At 40.4% G+C, this 20,406-nt stretch overlaps 2 protein-coding genes across 2 annotated transcripts in view; one reads left to right on the top strand and one right to left on the bottom strand.

Moving 5' to 3' along the window:
• LOC146483198 (QRFP-like peptide receptor) overlaps positions 1-20,406 on the top strand; it is a 167,613-nt gene that overhangs the window by 63,125 nt on the left and 84,082 nt on the right. The gene's annotated exons all lie outside the window — the stretch shown is intronic.
• On the bottom strand, positions 1,344-6,761 carry LOC146483203 (uncharacterized). The gene is made up of 5 exons (XM_085106246.1): positions 6,153-6,761; positions 5,518-5,642; positions 4,133-5,179; positions 2,774-3,782; positions 1,344-2,326 (listed from the first exon to the last, which is right to left on the bottom strand). Exons 1-5 carry the CDS (start codon positions 6,337-6,339, stop codon positions 1,431-1,433), a joined length of 3,264 nt encoding a protein of 1,087 aa, XP_084962372.1. The 5' UTR covers positions 6,340-6,761; the 3' UTR covers positions 1,344-1,430.

The following is a 20,406-nucleotide window of genomic DNA, read 5'->3' as shown; positions in this document are numbered from 1 at the left end:
TCTATAAAAGGCCCGAATTCTCGCCGAACTTCGGGGAGACGGTGAGCGCGTAAAGAAGATCCTATAAAAACGAAACATGGCACAAATATTAATTGATGTTTGCTCGTTAAAATCATGTAATAGTTTTCTCATATTTTGGTCTGTGGCCGTTACAATCGGCATATTTATACGGTCACTATTTGTGACTTTCATTGCGCGATAAATTGAAGGCCAACTTCGGCTGCAATAAATGGTTTCTGGTATATGTCGTTTGATCATCAAATCTACATGAAAGGAAAGCTTAGTCATTGACCTTTTATCCTGGAAAGTTACAGCTTTGGAAATAATGATTTCCCGTGTCAGTAAAATAAACTGTCCTGGCATATAAACAGCTAAAATTGTATGCAAATTTGGAGTCGATTTTAGAAATACATCTAAAAATTACATTTAAAGCTTTGAAGAACGACTTACCATTGTATGTATCTCGTTAAGTTATTCCTTGAAGTATGTTTCAGCTTTGATACGACGTGGTGAGCCACATATTGGAGTGTAAAATACTCGCGAATATTATATTTTGAACGGAAAACCTTTGGCGGAGAAGGATTCATTTTCAACGCGCCGGCCGAATCGAAATTGTGATGTAGAGCGAGATTTGCCGAAAAGTTATTTCAATAATATACTAAATGTGTCTTAAATATATTTTGTAATGAAAAGGAAGAAGTTTTCGCAGCAAACGTTGCGACCGCCAAAGGTATTCCAAATTGCATTTTAATTTTATCGTGACCTCAATATGACCTTGGAAAGTAACGCAAGCCGCTCGCAACGGGACCGTTCGTTTATTACGTACCCCACCCGCCGGGGGCGGCGGTGGTTTTTGCAAGGAAAAAAAAAAACAATGCCTTCTTTTGAATTCTTATCCCCACTAAAACCAAGAAAACTAAATATTACCACCCCAAGAACTAACTCGTTTTCAAAACGAACCCCAACCCTCGCACTCTGGAACGTTTGTATTTGATATGCTGAACTTTTGTGCTACGTTTCTAGACAAAAAAAAATCGTTACTCCAGCAGGAAAAAAAATCATTGCGCCGTTAGAAGGTTGTAAGATAAGCACAAAATGGATCGAAAATCTTGAGTGCCGAAAACATAATTTTCTAAGGGAAAATGCTTTTAAATTGGGAAACTCGGGAATCCAATTTGGCACGTTTTCCGCGATATTTGCACAGGAACCTGATGCCGCACAATTGTAGCCAATACAATTTTATATTGTTTGTGCCAAAAAGCCCCCCCTTCCCTCGCAAAATACGTGTTTTTTCCAAAACTTTTACTCCCCCCCCCCCCCCCCCTCTAAAACCACCGGGTGAACATATTAAAGCAACTATTTTTTTCCCATGCTTGAAAGAAATAAGTAACAATACTAAATTAAAGTTCACATGGTTCTTGATAGTGTAGTTACGGAGTGGTTTCGCAACTGCAACTGGCCACGGCCTTACGAAGAAGTTCAAGGTACAGTGCCTTGCGACGAATGGGTTTCTGAGGCACCTCCAATTCCAGTTCCTTACAGATGTTTTGCAGCATTGCAAGCTTCAATCTCTCCAGCGATCCATCCTTTTTCATTGCACAAATATCGTACTGATCGTACGTGATGGGGTGCTGTAGGGTGATGGAGGTGACTACTTCTCTTGCCCGTGCAAAGTTCTCTTCCTCTTGACAGGCCTGTATGTTAGCGTCGTCAGGAATCTGTTGGCGCACCTTCGCAGCTAGGCGGGAGAAGTATGATGTAATCTGCTGCGGTGTTAGGAACTCAGAGACTTTGAACAGACGGACACCGTCGGTTCCTAGTGCACGTCTCATTTCACGGGAAACAACATCCCCGTCCAATTTTTTTCCGGTGGTTTGGCCGATGGCAAACTTGGCATCAAGGTAGGCTTTCTGAGTGTTGTTAAATCGATAGGGCTTTTTGACGCATTTTAGAGCCCATCCTTCTTTGATGTACACGTCGTCTAGAGCCCCCTCTGTAACTGGAGCAGTGATGGTGATGTGCCCCGTACCCTCTTCTAATTGGGCCTTGTAGCCTAATTTAGCAAGGTCTAACAAAGACCTCTTCTCTAAAGATTGCGTGCATTTTTCTAAAGACAGGTGTTTCTCTAGAGAAGATAGTCTTTGAAAGACCTTGACACACCCATCTTGAGGGCAAGAGAAAAGAGATGTTGCTTCTTCAGTGGCTCCCTGGACGTTTTCCGGTAACACTTCCGCCTTCTTTGTCTTCTCCGCGCGCTTTGTACCCACGGATTTAAAGCCACCTGGTGAGAACGTTGACGCAAGCCAGCTGTAGCCAGGTTCTAGATCTGAAATGGGAGCAATGAAGATCAAACTAAGAGCACCATTGGACATGGTTTTCACATGCTTCTGTGTCGCTAGCTTTCGAGTCAAAATATATAGGCCTCATTTGGCTTTACTGTAGATACGCGCGCCACGCGCACAATGTTGTGGAAAGAGGAAAAGGAAAAAAAGACACAGTTTGGACTTGCGCGCCCCTCAACAGAAGCATCCAATTTCCTCGCGCCTAAGAGAGTATACTCCTTCCCCTAAATCAATAGGGTTTCCTATATCCCCCTCAACTGCAATGCATGTAATAAGGTAACTTGATACTATGAATAAAAATGAATAAAAGGAATGAATTGGTAGAAGTCTGTTGTGCAATGCAGCTTTACTCTACTTTTCTACTGGAGGTTCCCAGACGATCATAAAATACACCTAAACACACACTGCATGACCCAGTTGCACGTATTTACCGCGTAAAGACGTCTCCAATGTGATCTCTTTACCACTCCCAATGCCGTACGCACGCCAGGCTGTGGTGCTGGTCCTGTCAGCGCCAAATTCGAAGTTGTTTAGCTTGCTGATGGCGGTTATCTTTCGGCTATTATCCACTACAGGTACCTCCCGAATGGTGTCCATGGAAACTACCCGCACCCCATCTATTCCTCCATGCGAGAGTAGAGCACCTTTCAGCTCGTGCGCTGTCGTCACATCATTCCCCTCGTTAATGTGGATCCTGACGTGGGCTTTACAGGTTGCCGCCAATCTGTCAGCAGCACCTTTTCCCCCTTGTGGGTCGGAGAAGTCAATACGCTGGATGCGGACTCCAGTGGTGGCTGCTACCACGGGGCAAGATAGAATAGTTGCAGATGAGTGGTAGCAACCGGCGTTGTCCTGCCTGAAATACGCATTCTTTATCTCTGGGTACTCCAGTTTCAGAGTGTGCAATACGTCCTGCATAATCGCCACCACTGCTGAACTGTCTTGGTTGCAGGACTGGATGGTATGGATGAACCCCTGCCACTGGAGTACACCGTTCAAACGCCGATAGACCACAGAGATGTGCCAGGAAACTCCCCTTTTACCAAACCAGTCTGCTTGCGATTCCCTGTATTTCTGGGGCAAGAACTTCATCGCCCAATCGTTCACGATCAGCACAGTTTCCTGGTCAAGCTTGTCGAGAATATCTAATCGTGCCTGGTCTTGGTTAGCGGATCTTAGTATGTGACATTTCCAGGAGAGGATAGCCAGTTTAGCCGTTTCAAAGATGAACGTCGCTTCATCTTTGTCGTCCTCATTTGCAAAGGTGCTTTGGCTGATTATTCTTGCTATGTCAGCTAGGGTTTCAGTGAGGCCCTGGCATTTGTCGCACCTGTCCATGTGCTGATGGTTGCAGGTCTGCTGGTACTCTCTTTCGGTACTGTCGCTAAGAGCAAACACAACGCAGTGATCTGCTACTTGAGAGGTGTTACTGATATGAACCTGTTTACAACAAATTGACAAACAAATTCTCACATTAGCGCAGTATCATGAGTACCGTAACATTCCATTCCAGGGGCTTACATTGCAGTATGGGTTTACAGTGAATTAAGCCAGATTTAAGAGTGACCTAAATTAACCTCACATTAAAATAATTGTCTTTTTGTACTAAAACTGAAAGAAGGGGAGAATAACCTGGTTTAATTAGAGGTGATTATTTTTTACCTCACCTTGTCAGCAGGGAGGGGATAGGGGGTTGGGACTAGTAGGCAGCTGTCCTATAGTTAGGTTCGAGAGGGGTTAGGCTACTAATGAATATAACATGAATATAAAAGTAGTACCGTTGTCAGTACCTTGTAGTCCCCTTTCAGGTAAAACTTGTCCGCCTTGAGGGCTTCTGTAACTCTTGTCTCCCATTCCTTACCGGCGCCAAGCTGACTTATCTGACGTACCAGTGCAGCAAGATCGTCAAATGCACGAGCACCCTCTGCTGCAAAATAATCGAGCCCCTGCAGTGATTTCCTTACAGAGGCACTGCATTCAGAGAGTACTCGCAGCATAGTCGACTCACTGAAAGGTTTGAATCCCGTCTCCAAACAGTACTGGGTGTATTGTAGAACAACTCTCTGGGGGATCATCAGGCGTATCACATTGGGTACCTCGATCGTATCACCTGACGATAGCTTCAGATTTTTCAGCCCGAATGGTAGATCTTGTACCAGATGGGGACTGGTTATAAAGCCCAGAAAGTGGTCCAATTGGACGAGTTCCACTCGAATTCGCGTAATGGGTTGTTTTTGTACCTGGGCTCCCCTTCCAAACTGCCGCTGATGTAGGTTGGCCATAGTGAAGCGGTACCTCGTCAAACCCGGAATATACCGCGATATGTCAGTGAAGCTTCCAACACCAGCCATAATAGAAAGAATTTGCCTGCGTGTGTCCCAGCTGGCTGCGTTGTCGTAGGCTTCCGCTAACGCTTCTAAGTACACTTGGTCGGAATGTGGGAGCTCCTCAACGCCCAGTGCCTTATTCATGGCGGTAGAAGACGCTAAGCGTTGCCACAAACTTCCGGCACTGTCAGGGGAAACAGTCTTCAGCACGGCTGATACTACTTCACTGGCTTTCTTGGTTTGGCGTAACCTAGTTTTTTCAGATGCCTCGATCCAGTTGACCCATGGTTTGCCGAGTGGTTCCAGTTTACAGGAAATCAAAAACTCGTTCAATTTCCCACGAGGTTCAGTTACAGGAGCAGACTCATCGCTAGTGGATGCAGTGCTTGCAGTGTCTGGCGATAAGAACGTTTCATCGGCTTCACAGATTGCAAGCTGGCCAAATGATTCCGAAAAGTCATCCAAAGAGTGACCATTATCACTTTCCTCAGGAGATGGCAGCTTTTCACTCTATAAAATAATAAAGTTCTTCATTTAATATTCGAAATAATAAACGGCAAATTCAACATGGCCAACGTTGCTTATTCAATTCATCGTCATTGTCGTGTCTTAAGTCAATTTGGTGTGACGTCATGTTAATAAACTTTAACAGCCTAGGTTTTAAACGAAGTGTCGGCAGGATTAAAACACTATTGAGTCGTCACACCTGAACCAAAATATATAGATTAAACTGTTTCATCAAGACTTAACTGCGTGGAAAGGTACTAAGCTGTAGCAATGTCATCTTTACGAGCGTTTTACTGCAACGTTATAAAAAATAATCCCTCTTGACTATTAGTTCTACTTACTTGTGGAACAGTTTCCTCGCATGGTTCGACAACTTGTATATTTGGAACATCAACGACTGCAGGTTTCTGCTGCTCTTGGCTGCCAATGGCGTCGTCTATGTATTGCTTACACATACGGCATATCGCTATTAAGCAAAATAATTTATATATCAGAATTTCCCACTCAAACTTCAATCCCGCTGCCCAATTAATTAGGTCCTTCTATAAACTCTTATTCTTAGGCCATTATGCATGCTCTGAAAGGGAAGGGAAAGGATATTCTCGCTTCGCGCACGTCCACGCGAGCAGCGCAAATGTCCCCTTTCCCTCCTTTTTTGGGACCGGCGACGCGGGACTTAGACTAAGAGCAGTCTCTCATATTTCTAACAGATATTAGTATAAATCTACTGGTGTTCTATCACGATTGCTGCAATCTGATTGGTTACTCTACTCACTATCTATTTTTGTGATAGATAATGATTAGAGAAAAGGTGATCGACGTGCACAGTTTAACCCTCAAAATAACAATGTAATGAGGTAAAAATCGCCTCCCGCGGGGAGGTGAGCCCGCGAGGGAAAAACGAAAAATGAGAGTTCAATCAACTTGAAACCTTGAAACATCAATGCAACTACAGACGTGAATACTCGGAACTTACGAGATCCAACTTGAACTAGCTTTCCTGTAGATCTCAACAGGAAAGCAGCTTCATTGCTTCCCAATCCTCGGTCTCCTTTGGCTGAAGTTTTTTTGTGTGCAGCTGTTTCGGCGGGAACGCTGCATCTTACTTTCGAACATCTCCAGCGTATACCATATTCAGCTCTATGGCGAGGGCATATTGTCATTGACGCATGCGTTTCATCTGCTGTGAAAATGCCTAAATACCAAAAAAAAAAAAAAAAAAAAAACAATCGAAAAATTGTGAATTATAAACAGTAGCCAAACAAAACACTCTCATGAGTACAAGAACTTGGGGCGTGGCCATCGATTTGCTGTCGAGGTGTGAAAGAGTGTTTTCATATGTAAAATTGTTGCAAAGATGTGAATGATCAAATTCATTAACACAAATTATCCTACCGCCCTATCAGCGAAGCTTCAATTTAACCCCGCTCTTATCTCAATCGATAACACCCGTTCCATCTCTTCTACTGCAATGCACGCCTCTCTCCCTCTGATCCCCCACTCTGCTGCACAGTAGTCTATATCACCCCACCCCACAGAGAAGGGTACAAGAGCAACGGGCAGAGTGCAAGCTTCGGAAGGAAAATGCAACCACGCGCGCGGCTCTCTCTCTTAAGCGCCGATCAATTTAATTCAAACTTCAGCTGAGCCGAGAATCCCCTCCCCCCCCCCCCCCCTGCCTCGAATGTGTTCCCCGAATCTATCGTGCAAGGCGCGTTTTGTCTGTCTGATGTATTCTGCTGTGAAAGGAAGAAAAAGGGAATGAGGTTGCATTTATCATGCATGGTGAGAAACCAAGTGTATTTCCACCCTAATGTCAATTTGTCGCCCGGGAATTGTCCACCCCCGAGATTTTTCCCACCTCCAAGCGCGTCTCGCAGTCAATTCTTCATCGTCAATCTTGCGCGTCACGCGAGCAAAGAAATTCTCTCTCGGTGCTAGTCGGGTTCTTATTTTTCCACTCTACGCCCATTGTGAGGCCAGTCAAACCAGCAAAGCATTTAAATTAAGGAACAGAATCGTAAAACACGGCGACGTCAGAAATAGAAGGTTTTTAAGATCTTCGTGACTACACTATCCTATATCCTCAATGGTCCTCAACAGGGTCCAATAGCTGAACTCCTAGCAGTAGGCAGTTAATTAGGCTACGCAGTAATCGGTTACCTGCTCGGGCTAACAGCAACTTGCATTCGCTGTCAAGGGCTTTATCGCCACTCAGCTTGTGTTGTTCCAAATGTCTTGAAACATCTCTATCACATTTTTTCAGGGAAATCACTTCTGTCTGCCCTGGATAATCACTGCTCAATCCGCAGGCTGTTGCGCCCTCCAGTAGGGAGGAAAAACTGCACGATGGCGAAGCCATAGAGATCAGCAAACAGAAAAAATTCCTCTAGCCAAGCGTGGCTGGAGGTTTTGTTAGTATCGTTCGTAAGTCATAATTCAATTAGCAGTAAAATTACCACAGCACGTGCAAATAAAAGAATTGTGAAATTCCGTCTGACGCAAGATCTCGGTTACGCTGATGATGTTTTCATTTACCGAACGTAGAACTCTTTTTATTTTACTTCTTTTAAATTTCCTCTTATAGGCAAGAACATAATAAGGAAGGTGAGATACATTTATTTCGCTGCAACATTTACACAACATACAGCCGCTCGGGCCGACCCGAAATTCGCAACCTCATGTGATTACGTGACTTCTATAATTATTCAACATTCTTGAATGACGTCTTGTGGGTCACTTGAAGGGGTCATTCCTGTTGCTTATTACAACTGGTTGATGATTGATATCTTTGCTCATATGTGCCATAAGAAGTTGAAATTGAATTGAAACCAGTGTTTTCCAGCGCATTGGTGTTTGTATCGTTCTCAAACAAGGCGATATTATTATAAGCTGCTGTACGTCGTCCGCCGTGGGAATGTCCCCAGGTTCAGTTGAATTCACAGATTCCTATGTTTTCAAAATACCGTTTGACCTCTGATTTAGCCGTCCTTATTCACGATCAACACACCACTTATGAAGGGAGAAAGTCGCTCAAGGACAGACGATGACGGTAACTCGTTCATTTCGGGTTAAATGAAATCCTTTAGATGTCATTGACGAATCAGCTCCCAATTTGCATACAATTAATAGCCGCTTGTATGCCATGACAGTTTATTTTACTGACACGGGAAATTTTTATTTCCAAAGCTGTAACTTTCCAGGATTATAGTACAATGACTAACCTTTCTTTTAATGTAGATTTGATGATCAAACTACATATACCAGAAACCATTTTTTGCAGCCAAAGTTGGCCTTCAATTTATCGCGCAATGAGAGTCACAAATAGTGACCGTATAAATATGCCGATTGTAACGGCCACAGACCAAAACATGAGAAAACTATTACATGGTTTTAACGAGCAAACATCAATTAATATTTGTGCCATGTTTCGTTTTTATAGGATCTTCTTCACGCGCTCACCGTCTCCCCGAAGTTCGACGAGAATTCGGGCCTTTTATAGAGCCCAATGTCGCCATTTTACCCGATTTTCAAACTTTTTAAAATTTCTCCCTTTATATAAAGCGTTGGAATTTTTCGATATTTTTTCTTAAGTTGGTTGACCCCAAGGGATGTTTTGGCCAAATAAAAAAAAATCCGATTTTTCGTGAGTGTCTTTCGATTTTCGATTTTCTCAGAATTTGGCTCTTAATGAACCATCCCCATTAATGCGAGCAATAGTCCACCCTTCTCAGTCCGATCTGGATAGAAGAGCACCAGAAAATAAACAAGGTTGTTGGCATATTATGGTCATCACTGTGTACATAGCTATTTAAACTTGCTATTTATAAACAAGGACGCAAAATGGTTATAAATAGCAATGTGCGTTCTTGGTTTGGAGTGGTTTGCTCGATACTAGAAACGGCATTTCTTCTTCCGCGATGTCATATTTTGCAGTTTCTACATATCTTCGGTTGCATTTACGGCTCATTGCTCATTTTCGTCCTTGATAGACGACGAGTCCGGTTGCGGTCAAAGTTCGTACTACTATTACAGCAACCTGCGTTTCTTTGGGTGAATGCCAGAAAGATATCTGCAGTCATCCAGGTCCCAACGCCAAGAAGGTGTTTGCTGACGACAAAACTGACAGTGAAATGTAATTAATCCTCGCGCGCATGTTAGTAAAGTTATCGATCGTCTGATGTTGTTGATTGAACATATGACGTTAAGTTTACTGACTTTACATTGATGGAATACAAACAGCGGTGATATTTCTGATCAAGCTACGATGATCTTTACATTGATGGAATTTGATATTCTCAAAGGATGAGTTGAATAACAATCTGACCATCTGCCCGCGCCGTCGAGATGGCGGTAGCCTACCACGCAGTCGTTTTTAGGGGACTCGTATAACCTCCTCCCCGAGTCCCCTTAAAACGACTGCCTGGGAGGCTACCGCCAACGAACTGAGACCGTAGACATCTTATTTAGACGTCTAGTTTAGTCGGAAGGGGTCGAGAGATGCCTCAATAAGCCCTAAAATCATCATCATCATCATCATCATCATCATCATCATCATCATCATCATACCATCGCCATTATCATCATCATCATCATCATCATGGTGAATCGAATAAAGGCCTTAGAGGTACGGCATGTTGCTTTGCTTTTTTGTGAGCATGAGAAACCTGCAGTTACTATTAAATGACATCTGTAGTGCGGAAATACTTCGGATTATTGTTGAATACCTTTTACATGCAAGGGTGAATGTGTGCACTGAAGGAGATTAAAAATTCGTTCAAATTAAAGTAGCCACAGCGATAGAATGATTGCTGAGACCATTGCGGTTTTTTAATATTATTTCCTCTTTTTTTGTTTAAGTTTTATCAGTCACCTTTCCTTCTAAGATCAGAGTATTGCGTCTCTATACCACATGATACCCTCCTCTTAGATAAAACAATAGTTTCTCCGCTTCCTCCTCTCTCCGCATTTTATATAACTACATTCATTGTCCCCTATTCATTAAGATTGTTTGAGGGCCGGTTGGAAAAATCAAGCGCCAGGGATCTAGGGAGTATTTTCAGCAAACTTATGTATCTATAGGCCTTATCACGGTTTTCGACGCCATTTTGACGGGTAGGCAAACAGGCTTGAAATAACAGTGTTTGTATCGGAATCCAATGTCAAATAATTTTCATAAAACATCGCTTCTGAAAAATTCTTGAATTGGAAACTTTTTCTACTAGGAAAAGGATTTTAATAACAAAATTGGAGGGATGTAGCTGTGACAGAAAAGCGTCCAGTCGAGTTTTGAACTTTCCCTACATTTCCCTGTATTTTTTCCCGCGAACTATTTTTAGCAGCAGCTCACGGCTGGTTCGCCATACAGACAAATGTATGGAAAGTTCAAAACACGGCTGGACGCTTTCTGTCATAGCTACAGCCCTCCAATTTTGTTCTTGAAATAGTTTTTCTAGTGCCAAAAGTTTCCAATTCATGAATTTTTTAGAAGCGATGTTTTATGAAAATTATTTGACATCGGATTTCCATACAAACACTGTTATTTCAAGCCTGTTTGCCTACCCGTCAAAATGGCGTCGAAAACCGTGATAAGGCCTATTAACAAGTTGAATGCGTTGTAACCAGCTTTAAATCAATGTTATTTTTTTTACTATGGAAGAAAATACCCAAAAAGACTCAGAAAATGCTGTTTAATTAGCTACGATAAAGGTCGTTTTAATAGACAAGCAGACTACACGGGTTAGTGTTGAACTCCTGCGAAAAAGATGAAAATACCGCAACGTTTGTTTCATGGAAGTTTCGTCTTCAGTGAGCAATACTACGTGTAGATGAAACCTTCTACTCGAAAATATGCCAAAGCGCCGGGCAAAATGGAATTTTATCTCATATCAGTGGTATCGAAGCGGCAGGTAAATACAACTCGGATACTACACTGTAGTTATAAAAACGTAAACCTGTCATTAACGGTCATTAACCCTAGCTATCGACTGTGAGGTAGAAAATGTCGCTATTTCGTACAGCTTCATTTAAGAACTGAGCAAATTGTCACTCTTCTATTTAGTGAAAAACGTACTAGTTGCGTGAAGTACAGTAATGAAATTTGTCGATCATTCTGACGTTGCGTTATCGGAAAACATGCCACGGCAATCGGCCTTTACGAATTTTGTTGTGGCATTACTTAGATTAGTTAGTTATCACTCACTCTAACAGTGAATAATTTTTTGTGTAGGAATACAGAGCAATGAAAACTATTTAGAGTATTACATTTTGTATTGAAGCGATAACTGTCATTCCCTCGTTAAAATATATTATACAAACAAAATGTATTTCAAATGTGTTAACTAGTACTTGCGTGACCACTGGCGATATCAGTTCGAAGAAAATACAAAAAAAAAATTGTTAGCACTTGACTATAAATGTTATACCTAAACCAGATTTCTTACATGTTGCAGTAAAATAACAGATCGTACCTCAAGCATACCTGTTATTGTAAGTTTCGATGTACCAGGACAAGATTTTGCCTCGATATATTTCCTCATTTTCTGAAGTGTTTACATGCGAGGAGTTCAACAGTCGGCATGTTGTTGACAGGCTGTGATCTAGAAAACGTGCCTGCTTTGCACAGCTCCACAAACCCAAAAGTGATTTTAGTAAGATATATCAAAAATACTTGGTTCTAGATGCACCATGTGACAAAGAAAAATATTGGTTGAGATCTGGACGAGCAGAAAGGTGACATGACACTTTGACCTTTTCAAATTTGGGGTTACATCTCACTCCCTAGTTAGACTTATTTTATTTAAGGTATATAAAACAATACAAAACTTATTAGATCATTAGATTTAATTTTGGAACAAGAATTTTATAATTCTCCGGTAAAAATAACATACAAACAATAATTTATTGAAACATGTCATCTTGTCCTTGCGTGACCACTGGAATTTTTGAAAAAAAAAATTGTCAAGAATTCCCTATGTGTTTTATTCTGTCAAAGGCTGGCTTTTAAATTACTCAAGCTGAATTTCTTATATGTTGCAGCACAAGAATAGAGCTTTTCTTTAGTGTAACGTTCATTGTAAATTTCGATGTACCAGGAAAAGAATTTTATCCGCAAAGTTTCCACAATTTCAAGTGTTAACAAAAATGCTGAAAATAGGATTTTTCGGACTTTGAAAGATGCATGTAAATAAGAATCCTCAAGCAATATTTTTATAAGACTGTATTCTCAGAAGGATGCTTAACTTAACTTCAAAAGATCGTTTTAATACGCTGAGCCGTCTTCCTTCCCGAGCGATTTGAAAATGCACCAAATCTCGCCAAAATTTAACGCCGGCTGCGACGCGATCACGGCATTTCACATTATGCCGGAATTCTCGAAAACGAAAAATCTTTGGAAAGTTTTATTGTCATTTTCGTGAATAGTTCTCCAAAGGGATTCTTCTGACAAAATATGAGGAAATCCGAAATTTCAGTTTTGACCGCGAGTTCTCGATATTCTCAGGCAGGCGCTCTTAAATAGAGGGCGCTGTCCTACACAGGGTAGGTTTTTAAGGTCTTTCAAACCCCCCGGCGGCACCCCTATACCCAAACATGGGTCAAGTCCCCCTCCCTCGAGGGGTGGGGGGGAGGGGCGCGTCAGCTCCGCCGTGAAAGACGCGTACTGTTGATCAGGTCTTTAGACGTCTCCCTTCACTCGCCTAAAGGGACTGATTAAATCGTACTTCTATATCCTCTAATATCGTTGACTGAGAAATTCTAACTTCCACTGCTTTGATGGCATCGCTGCGAAATTTAGGACCTCGTGAACTTCAATGCTTCGGAAACTGTTTTCTCGGCATTTGTGCGCAAATGCCTTGATAATCCACACAGTTGCGTTTCACGAAGCATTTAAGCAAACAGGAATAGTTTTGTGAATTGTATGTTCGCAACAATGCTTCCTTGTCTCAGCAAGGAGACTATTTATTTGACATTTTGAACTTTGACTTGCTTTTATTTTCCAGGGATTAATATTCAGCTGCATGAGTTGAGACAGTCTTAATTTACTGCAAATATAATTTATCGTGAGATACACAAAATTTTCCATTTGTACCTTTCGGCACCTTTTTGAAATTTGGAAAAAAAATATCTCGGAAACCAAGGCGAAAATTATTGGATGTTGATCTGAATTGCAAATTATATGCTAAAACGTATCTCTCACCTTAATCCGACTTAATGCGGTGACCGTTTATGCGAAGAACAAAATATTACTCCGTAAAGGGAGTTTACCTGCCTTTTCTTCAGAGTTTTTTCCACGCTAAATAATCCCTGATAATGTCCTATCTGGTGGCAGAAAACGCCAAGAAAAGTACAGCAGGACAAAATCGTCGTTGTACATCGAAGAAACTCTAAAACTCTGAGCACATGGAGGCTGGCTCGTGGTCGCTGAAGAATCCTGGTCAACTTTGAAATTTAATTTCGAAAACAACCTCGTCGTACTCCAGCGAGTCTCTAGGTAATTTCCGTTATTCTACTTTCCTAGCTGAGAATTTATAGAACTTAATTGTGATACAAGTTGATGTTCTATTAGATTCAGCTCTGATAATTAAGAGCTATCCAGAGCTCGGAACTAGTTAACGTTTGCTATTTATTCATCAGTAAAGTGTGAATGAAAGTATTATTATTTAAAACTCGGTGACAAAACCACATTTTGTAGCATGTTAAAGAGTACCACAAGAAAGAGCTATACTGCATGCTCATTCGGTTTTAAAAGATCCATGATTTAAACAGCCAGAACCACATTATGAAACTATAGTTTGTCCATACTACAGTAGTGTTGTTCATTGATTTCTTGCCGAATAAGACGTTTGTGGTGGACTATATTTTATTGCGGCATTGAGTACCGCTTATCTCGATGACAAATTCTAGAACTACCGGTAGTGCATCGAATTATTTAACTAATAAAAGGTATCTTCGATTTTAAGGTTGGACACAATGAATTCAATGGATTGAACGCAACGACCATGAAAACAAACTAATTTATAGCCGAAGGTGAGCCCTTTTAGCATCTTCATAGTGATAGCTGAATCGTAGTAATTTCTGGTATTAGTTGTCTGCAGTTCTGTTGTTTCGACGTACTGAAGAGTACTTAGATGAAATGGGCTCCCCACTTAAATATCATCATCATTATCATGCAATGCAATGCAATTTATCTTGCCCAATAGACAGATACATGTAGGTACATGAACAAAAACTATAACTAGGGTAACAATTAGAATAAACACAATATTGTGTTATCAAACGTCAGAGCCTAGAGGCTAATTAAACCGTTGAGTTTTCATCATCATTGTCATCATTATTAGTAGTATTATTACTTATTATTATTATTATTATTATTATTATTATTGTTATTATTATTATTATTATTATTATTATTCTGTTATTGTTTCTTTTTTTGTTGTTGTTGTTTTTGCCATTCCTGAAAGAGGAGTTATTGATCAGCTTGAAGTTTTCCTATCTTCTCTCAGATGTTTCACTCAAATCTGTATCTAAATTTAAAAGGCAGTTACCCAGCACATGCTAACGTGCGTCTTTAAGACAAGTCTGTGACAATTAAGGAATGATGAAGCCTGACCATTAAAGTTAAAGAGGTGAGACTTCATAAAGCACGTTAGAGGAGAATTATATTATAGGAAAATATTTCGGAACACCCTCTTTCTTATACCCGACCTTGTAGCTAACGTGTGGGGAGGATTTTGGCCTTACGTTTTCCTAAGTTAAGGCGGCTGGCACTGGCTTCCATCACTTTGACAGATTAATAGAAGCATTCTTTATCACTTGATTCAACAATAACGGTATCAAAACCATGCCTTAACTTTTCTGAACAAGTTATGGTCATTTTCTTGACATAATAGGTTATCATAGCAACGGGATGACCCGTAAAAACACCCCTAATTTTACCTTTAAGTGGTTATAACTCAAAAGCGAGCTTAGTGGCCCCCTCTTTTTTTATTATGGAACTGTAATCAGTATGCTTAGATACAATTATTTACAAAGTTTAAAAAAATTTTCCTAGAGGGGTTCAGACCCACCTTATTTTTTTGAAATTTAATCACTTTAAGATAAAATTAGGGGGTTTTAACAGATCATACTGTTGCTATGGTAACCCGTTATGTGGAGAAGATAACCATAACTTGATCACCGGTATTAATCCTTTTTTTGGTATCATTATTGTTACATCAATTGATAAAGAGTGGTAGTATCGGTCCGTGAAAGTGTCAGTGCTGTTTAAAGTAATGCAAACCGGTGCCAGCCACCTTACGATGAACGTTAAGTATTCTAATTGATGAACTAACGGCTTTTTATACTTGGACAATACAAGTTTCCCCTAGATGGTTTTACGAACCCTTCCCCTGTTATCTGCATTGTATTCGCTCCTTGCGCGAGAAACTTTTCTCCACATTGTCTGTACCCAGGTATATAAATGGGTACTAAGTCAGCAAACTGTTACCTGAAATCGAACAAAATGTATGGGATAACTCTGCCATAGACTCTATTCTCATCTGAAAACCAGTTTTAGGTTTTAATTTTGGCCCGACTACCCACGACTTCAACTTTAGCGGCTAAAGGAGAGTAACGAGAACCATGTGTTTCAAAACTGTCCCTTAACTTCATTTCCAGTCGCTGATCCTCAATTTCACTCTTTCTCTCCAGGTGAATTTCAGACAAGGGATGAGAAGTCACGAAAGACGCTTAAACCTAGAAATTGCTGTCTAAAGAGGTGAGTTGGTTATTTATAGTAGATGAATCTATAACTAGTACTCTTTGGTGAGTTGTAATAGGGGTGTTTAAGCAAAATCGTTTATTGTGCGTTCGATTGTCCCTATTCCAGAATAGGAATACATTCATTCCAGAAATCCCTCATAAGAGGTTTTTGGAGTTACTGAGATACAAGATGGTATCTAAATTATCAATTATCAGTGAAAATTTGCAAAACTGTCCTCCCAATTTTTTTTGAAAAGAGAAATCTAACAGCTATTCTGCCTATTCGATTTCTTATTCCGGAATAGGGTTAATCGCGGAAAACAACCTTAACTTAGTATGCGATCGATTGGCCCTATTCCACGCTAAGAAAACATACAATAATTGCTAAGAATCGTTCACCAGAGGTTTTGGAATTACCGGGATACAAAATGGGCCTTGAATGTCGTGCGTAAGAAAGACGTTTTGTAGATTCATCTCCCAAAATTTACTCAACGAGAGAAACAAAGAGGTTATTGCGTTTAATCCGGAATGTGGTCAATCGAACGTGACCATAGACAAAAAGGCAAGAAGGAGCAGAAAAGCTTTGCATTTGTCTTGTTCATTTGGATACAATAACCAGTTCATTTTAAAACTAGCAACACGAAATACCCAAATTATAGATCTCACATACATCGTAGACAGGGCGTACAAAACTGAGACGCTTTTAAATTGCCAACCCAACACATCTTAAAACACGTTGAGATTTTTATTACAATGTTGCCCTTTTCTTATTACATTTAGTGATCGATATATTTTTGTTTTCTTTCTATAAAGGACCCAAGGAAACTACAGACGTCAGATTCAAGCAAGCAACAAAGATGATTACCTCTGTAACTAACCAGGCAATGCAAGTAGAGGTAGAGCAAATAATTTTACTTTAAGAAACACAAGAAGGATTTTTGCATTTACTCACGGTTACGCCATACGAATTTGAACAAAAACTACTTGTATATTCAGTAGAAAGTCTAAAGCTAAGAATGCAGCTTATACGCGAATACAAGCCATCCTCAGAAACCCAGGGGCAGCTAGTCGGGAGGAACGGATTTTCATGGGCGAAAGTTTACAACAAGAGCGGGAGGACTCTCGTTCTTTTTCATCAGAGTTCATAGTTGGGGTCCGCATGAAGCGTAGGGTACACACGTGAGTAAATGCGGTAGTTCATGCTTCCGTTTCGTTTCGTTTTTAGCAGCCGATCAAGTACGACAAAGTCTTTCTTTTCAAGCTACAGTGCAATCACAGGTATAAAGTTCTAACCCTGGCCAGTATGGTGTAGAATTTTTCGGGGAGAGATAACGAAAGCTGAAACTGCGTATCCAAAAAGTAAGAACTAAACGGTATAATAAACAGCACCATTTTTCATTTGAACGGTCACACTTAAGCACTTCATGATAAAACTATGAAGCGGTTTATTTGCTTTTTGTCTTAAGAATGGCTTACCTTTTGCTAAAATGATATTTTCAATGATAAACGATTTAACAAGTTTGAGGAACAAGACTCGGTGATTATGTATAGAAATTATTAGGCTGATTGTCTATTTCATTAAGAGGTTTGAGGAGGGGGCACTATTTCTCAGTGTACTTAATGAAATTATCTATCTAACAGAGGCTCCCATTTTCCAAAACTACTTCTCATGATAGCTTCACAATAGCTCTTAATATTACAAAGCAAAGATCACAGATCATGATGATTGTCTTCGAATTCGTTTAAATATTACCTGTTTGTCAGTTTTAATTGGAGATCTTGATGTTGAGAAATGTCCAAATTTACCCAAAATGAGAAATGTAGAGGCTGTTTCGTTTATCGTCATTTATAGCATTTAGTCCGTTTTGAGTAAATGTACTGAGATAGAGAAATGCTGTCTTATTTTCAGTTTTATTAAGGCTAATAATCAATTTCTTAGTGCAGATTTAGTGATGCGCCATTTTGTATTGACTGATTCGAGATATGCATTCTCTGTGAAAATGGTATTCACAATTTGTAAACGGCATATTGTCAGGCCTGATGATGGAAAACAACATGTCTGTGAAAATATATGGTGTATAGGACATCTGTGTGTTTCAAGTTAGACTGGTTTTACTGAATGTCTTTTGAGTGGTTTGTTAGGATGAAGCTTGACTCGAATGACTTAAAATGACTTACTGTCTGTTAAAGTTTCATTAGGTCTCACCATCTCATAGCTTTCAGTAAGGATTCTAAGGACGAGTGTTTTCTTACCGAAGATCAAAGATCCATATGTCCGTTTTCAAGGAAATTTTTATTGTTGTTCAGTTTAATGTTTTCTGTTGAATGTTCAAGAATTTGTGTGAAAAATGAAGTTCAAAAAAATGTCTTAGATCTATCGGTCTATTCTCGGTCCTGTTCAAAGTTTAACTAGAAATACGTGACTCGCAAAACCTCGCGAAGCTGGGGCTGGGTGGAAAACCCTCTTTACTCGTACTGTAGCATCAAATGAGGAGATTAAAAGGGGCATAGGAATTATTTTATGAGCATGGTCTTTTCGTAGTTCCACAGGCTAGTTTGCGGTTGAAAATCTATTTCTGACGCGACGTAATGTACAACGGGCGTGCAGCGCTGTCGTGTTCGATGAATTTATTTCCCAAGTAAAATTATTTTACCGCGGCCACAAAACGTGTAATTTCTTCAATTCAATCTTTCACAAAAAGGATTTCTAAAAGAAAGGGAAAAGATTCTGGAGAGATAGTTCTGTATCCAGTGAATATTGATTAACATTGCAGTTGAAATTTGATCATGCACGCATATTTTTTCCAATGTATGCAAATTTTTTTCAGACGACGCCAGACATTCTGACGTCATTCATACTTTGTTTGCGCACTGTTGCCAGGCAACAGCACGGACACCTTCACGGAAATATATAAAGAATAGCCTCCATTTGGCGCGAAAATATGCTCAGATATTTGTCCGCGGACATTATCTGTTCCGAGAAGCGAACAGTTTTCCGAGAGCGAAGCTCGAGGAAAACTGTGAGCTTCGAGGAGCAGATAATGTCCAAGGACAAATATCTGAGCATGTTTTTAAAGTCAAATGGAGGCTATTGTGTTTATTATCCTTCAAATATTTTTCGCAACATGCGGAAATCTCGCGGGAATCGGCAGGATCTGCCATTCTGTCATATGTCAATCACGTCAAAGTTTGTCAGTTGGCTTCCAAAATCTCCACGTCAGATTTCGCTTCAGGTCGAAAGCGTTTGTTTGGAGAAAAGGTAAAACATTTGAATGGAAAGTAAACTTGTTTAATTCCGTGAAAGACAAAAGCAAGATACAAGTGGCGGATAAGGTTACAGGGAATCTAACTACCTCTCGAGAACAAGCTAAAGATCACTGAAAACGAAAAACTGTAAAGTATCGCATTCCGTAAAAAGTGTAATCCAGTCAACGAAACAGCCGGCGCTCTGTCGTTCGCTTCCTTTATCTCGTGCTCAATTGGAGCAGCACTTTATATCGAAAATACAATTGTGGAATTTGCTAGCCGAAAACGACCTGTGAAGAAATCGGAGCTGAACCTGCAGTCGAATACGACGCCACCGGTTGTTTTTGCTGGATTCCATCAAAGCGCTTTCTTTGCTAACTTGACATTGAATGGAGCCAGCAACGAAGTCGTTCACAATCACTGAGGATTAAACTTGTTGCTCGAGAGTAGGACAAGCTGCTTCTCTTCGTAGAGAATTTCGACATCTCGGGGTATCATGGCTGGTTTTTGTTTCGTGGACGAGATTTTATGTTCGCGAGCGATCTCGACCAGGTGAGCATTGATAGCATCATTTACCGGCTTGAACTCTGTCAGTAATGGTACTGAAATTTATGTTTTCGTTATTTGAATTCCTTATATCCAGGCCAGCACGAATTGCTCTCATTGAATTACAACTGTAATATTTGCCGTCGTGTGAGCGAGCTTCGAGCTTATTAATTAAACTCGTTTAATAGCTTGTTGATGGCTTTTTCATTTCGCCAGACTGAAAGAAAACCATAAACACTCTTAAATGAGATGGGCTAAAACTTTTCGCCTTTCATATTTTTCAGTTTTACCACATTTTTAATTCAAGGACTGTAAAACAGAGTTCAAACCAAGAGAAAATGTCGCAAATACGAGCTTGAGTATTTCAACATTTCGTTTACGAACAGCTTACCGTCAAAAACTTTTAGAGCGTATGTTGTTTTCTGGTACTGGTTTATCGACCAGCAGGTTTATCTCTTTTTCTGTCACAAAAGCAAACCGTTCCCCCATCTTGACATTCATTTTAATTGCAAACTTGACGCTCCTTGAAGTTTTTGAAATTGGGGAATATCACTTGGGGAATATCCTCAGATATTCCCCAGTTTTAGCTGGGGTATATTTGGTCACGTGATGCGTTTAGACCAATCGCACGCGAGCGAAAATATTTGATGGATTATAAATAAACATATAAATATATGTTCGGCTCGAATTCGCACGGC

This window comes from Pavona decussata, unplaced genomic scaffold (genome assembly GCF_977016875.1).
Source record: "Pavona decussata unplaced genomic scaffold, jaPavDecu1.1 SCAFFOLD_40, whole genome shotgun sequence".
Taxonomy (NCBI): Eukaryota; Metazoa; Cnidaria; class Anthozoa; order Scleractinia; family Agariciidae; genus Pavona; species Pavona decussata.
The sequence above is the reverse complement of the archived record's forward strand: the minus strand, read 5'-3'. Positions and strand labels throughout refer to the sequence as shown.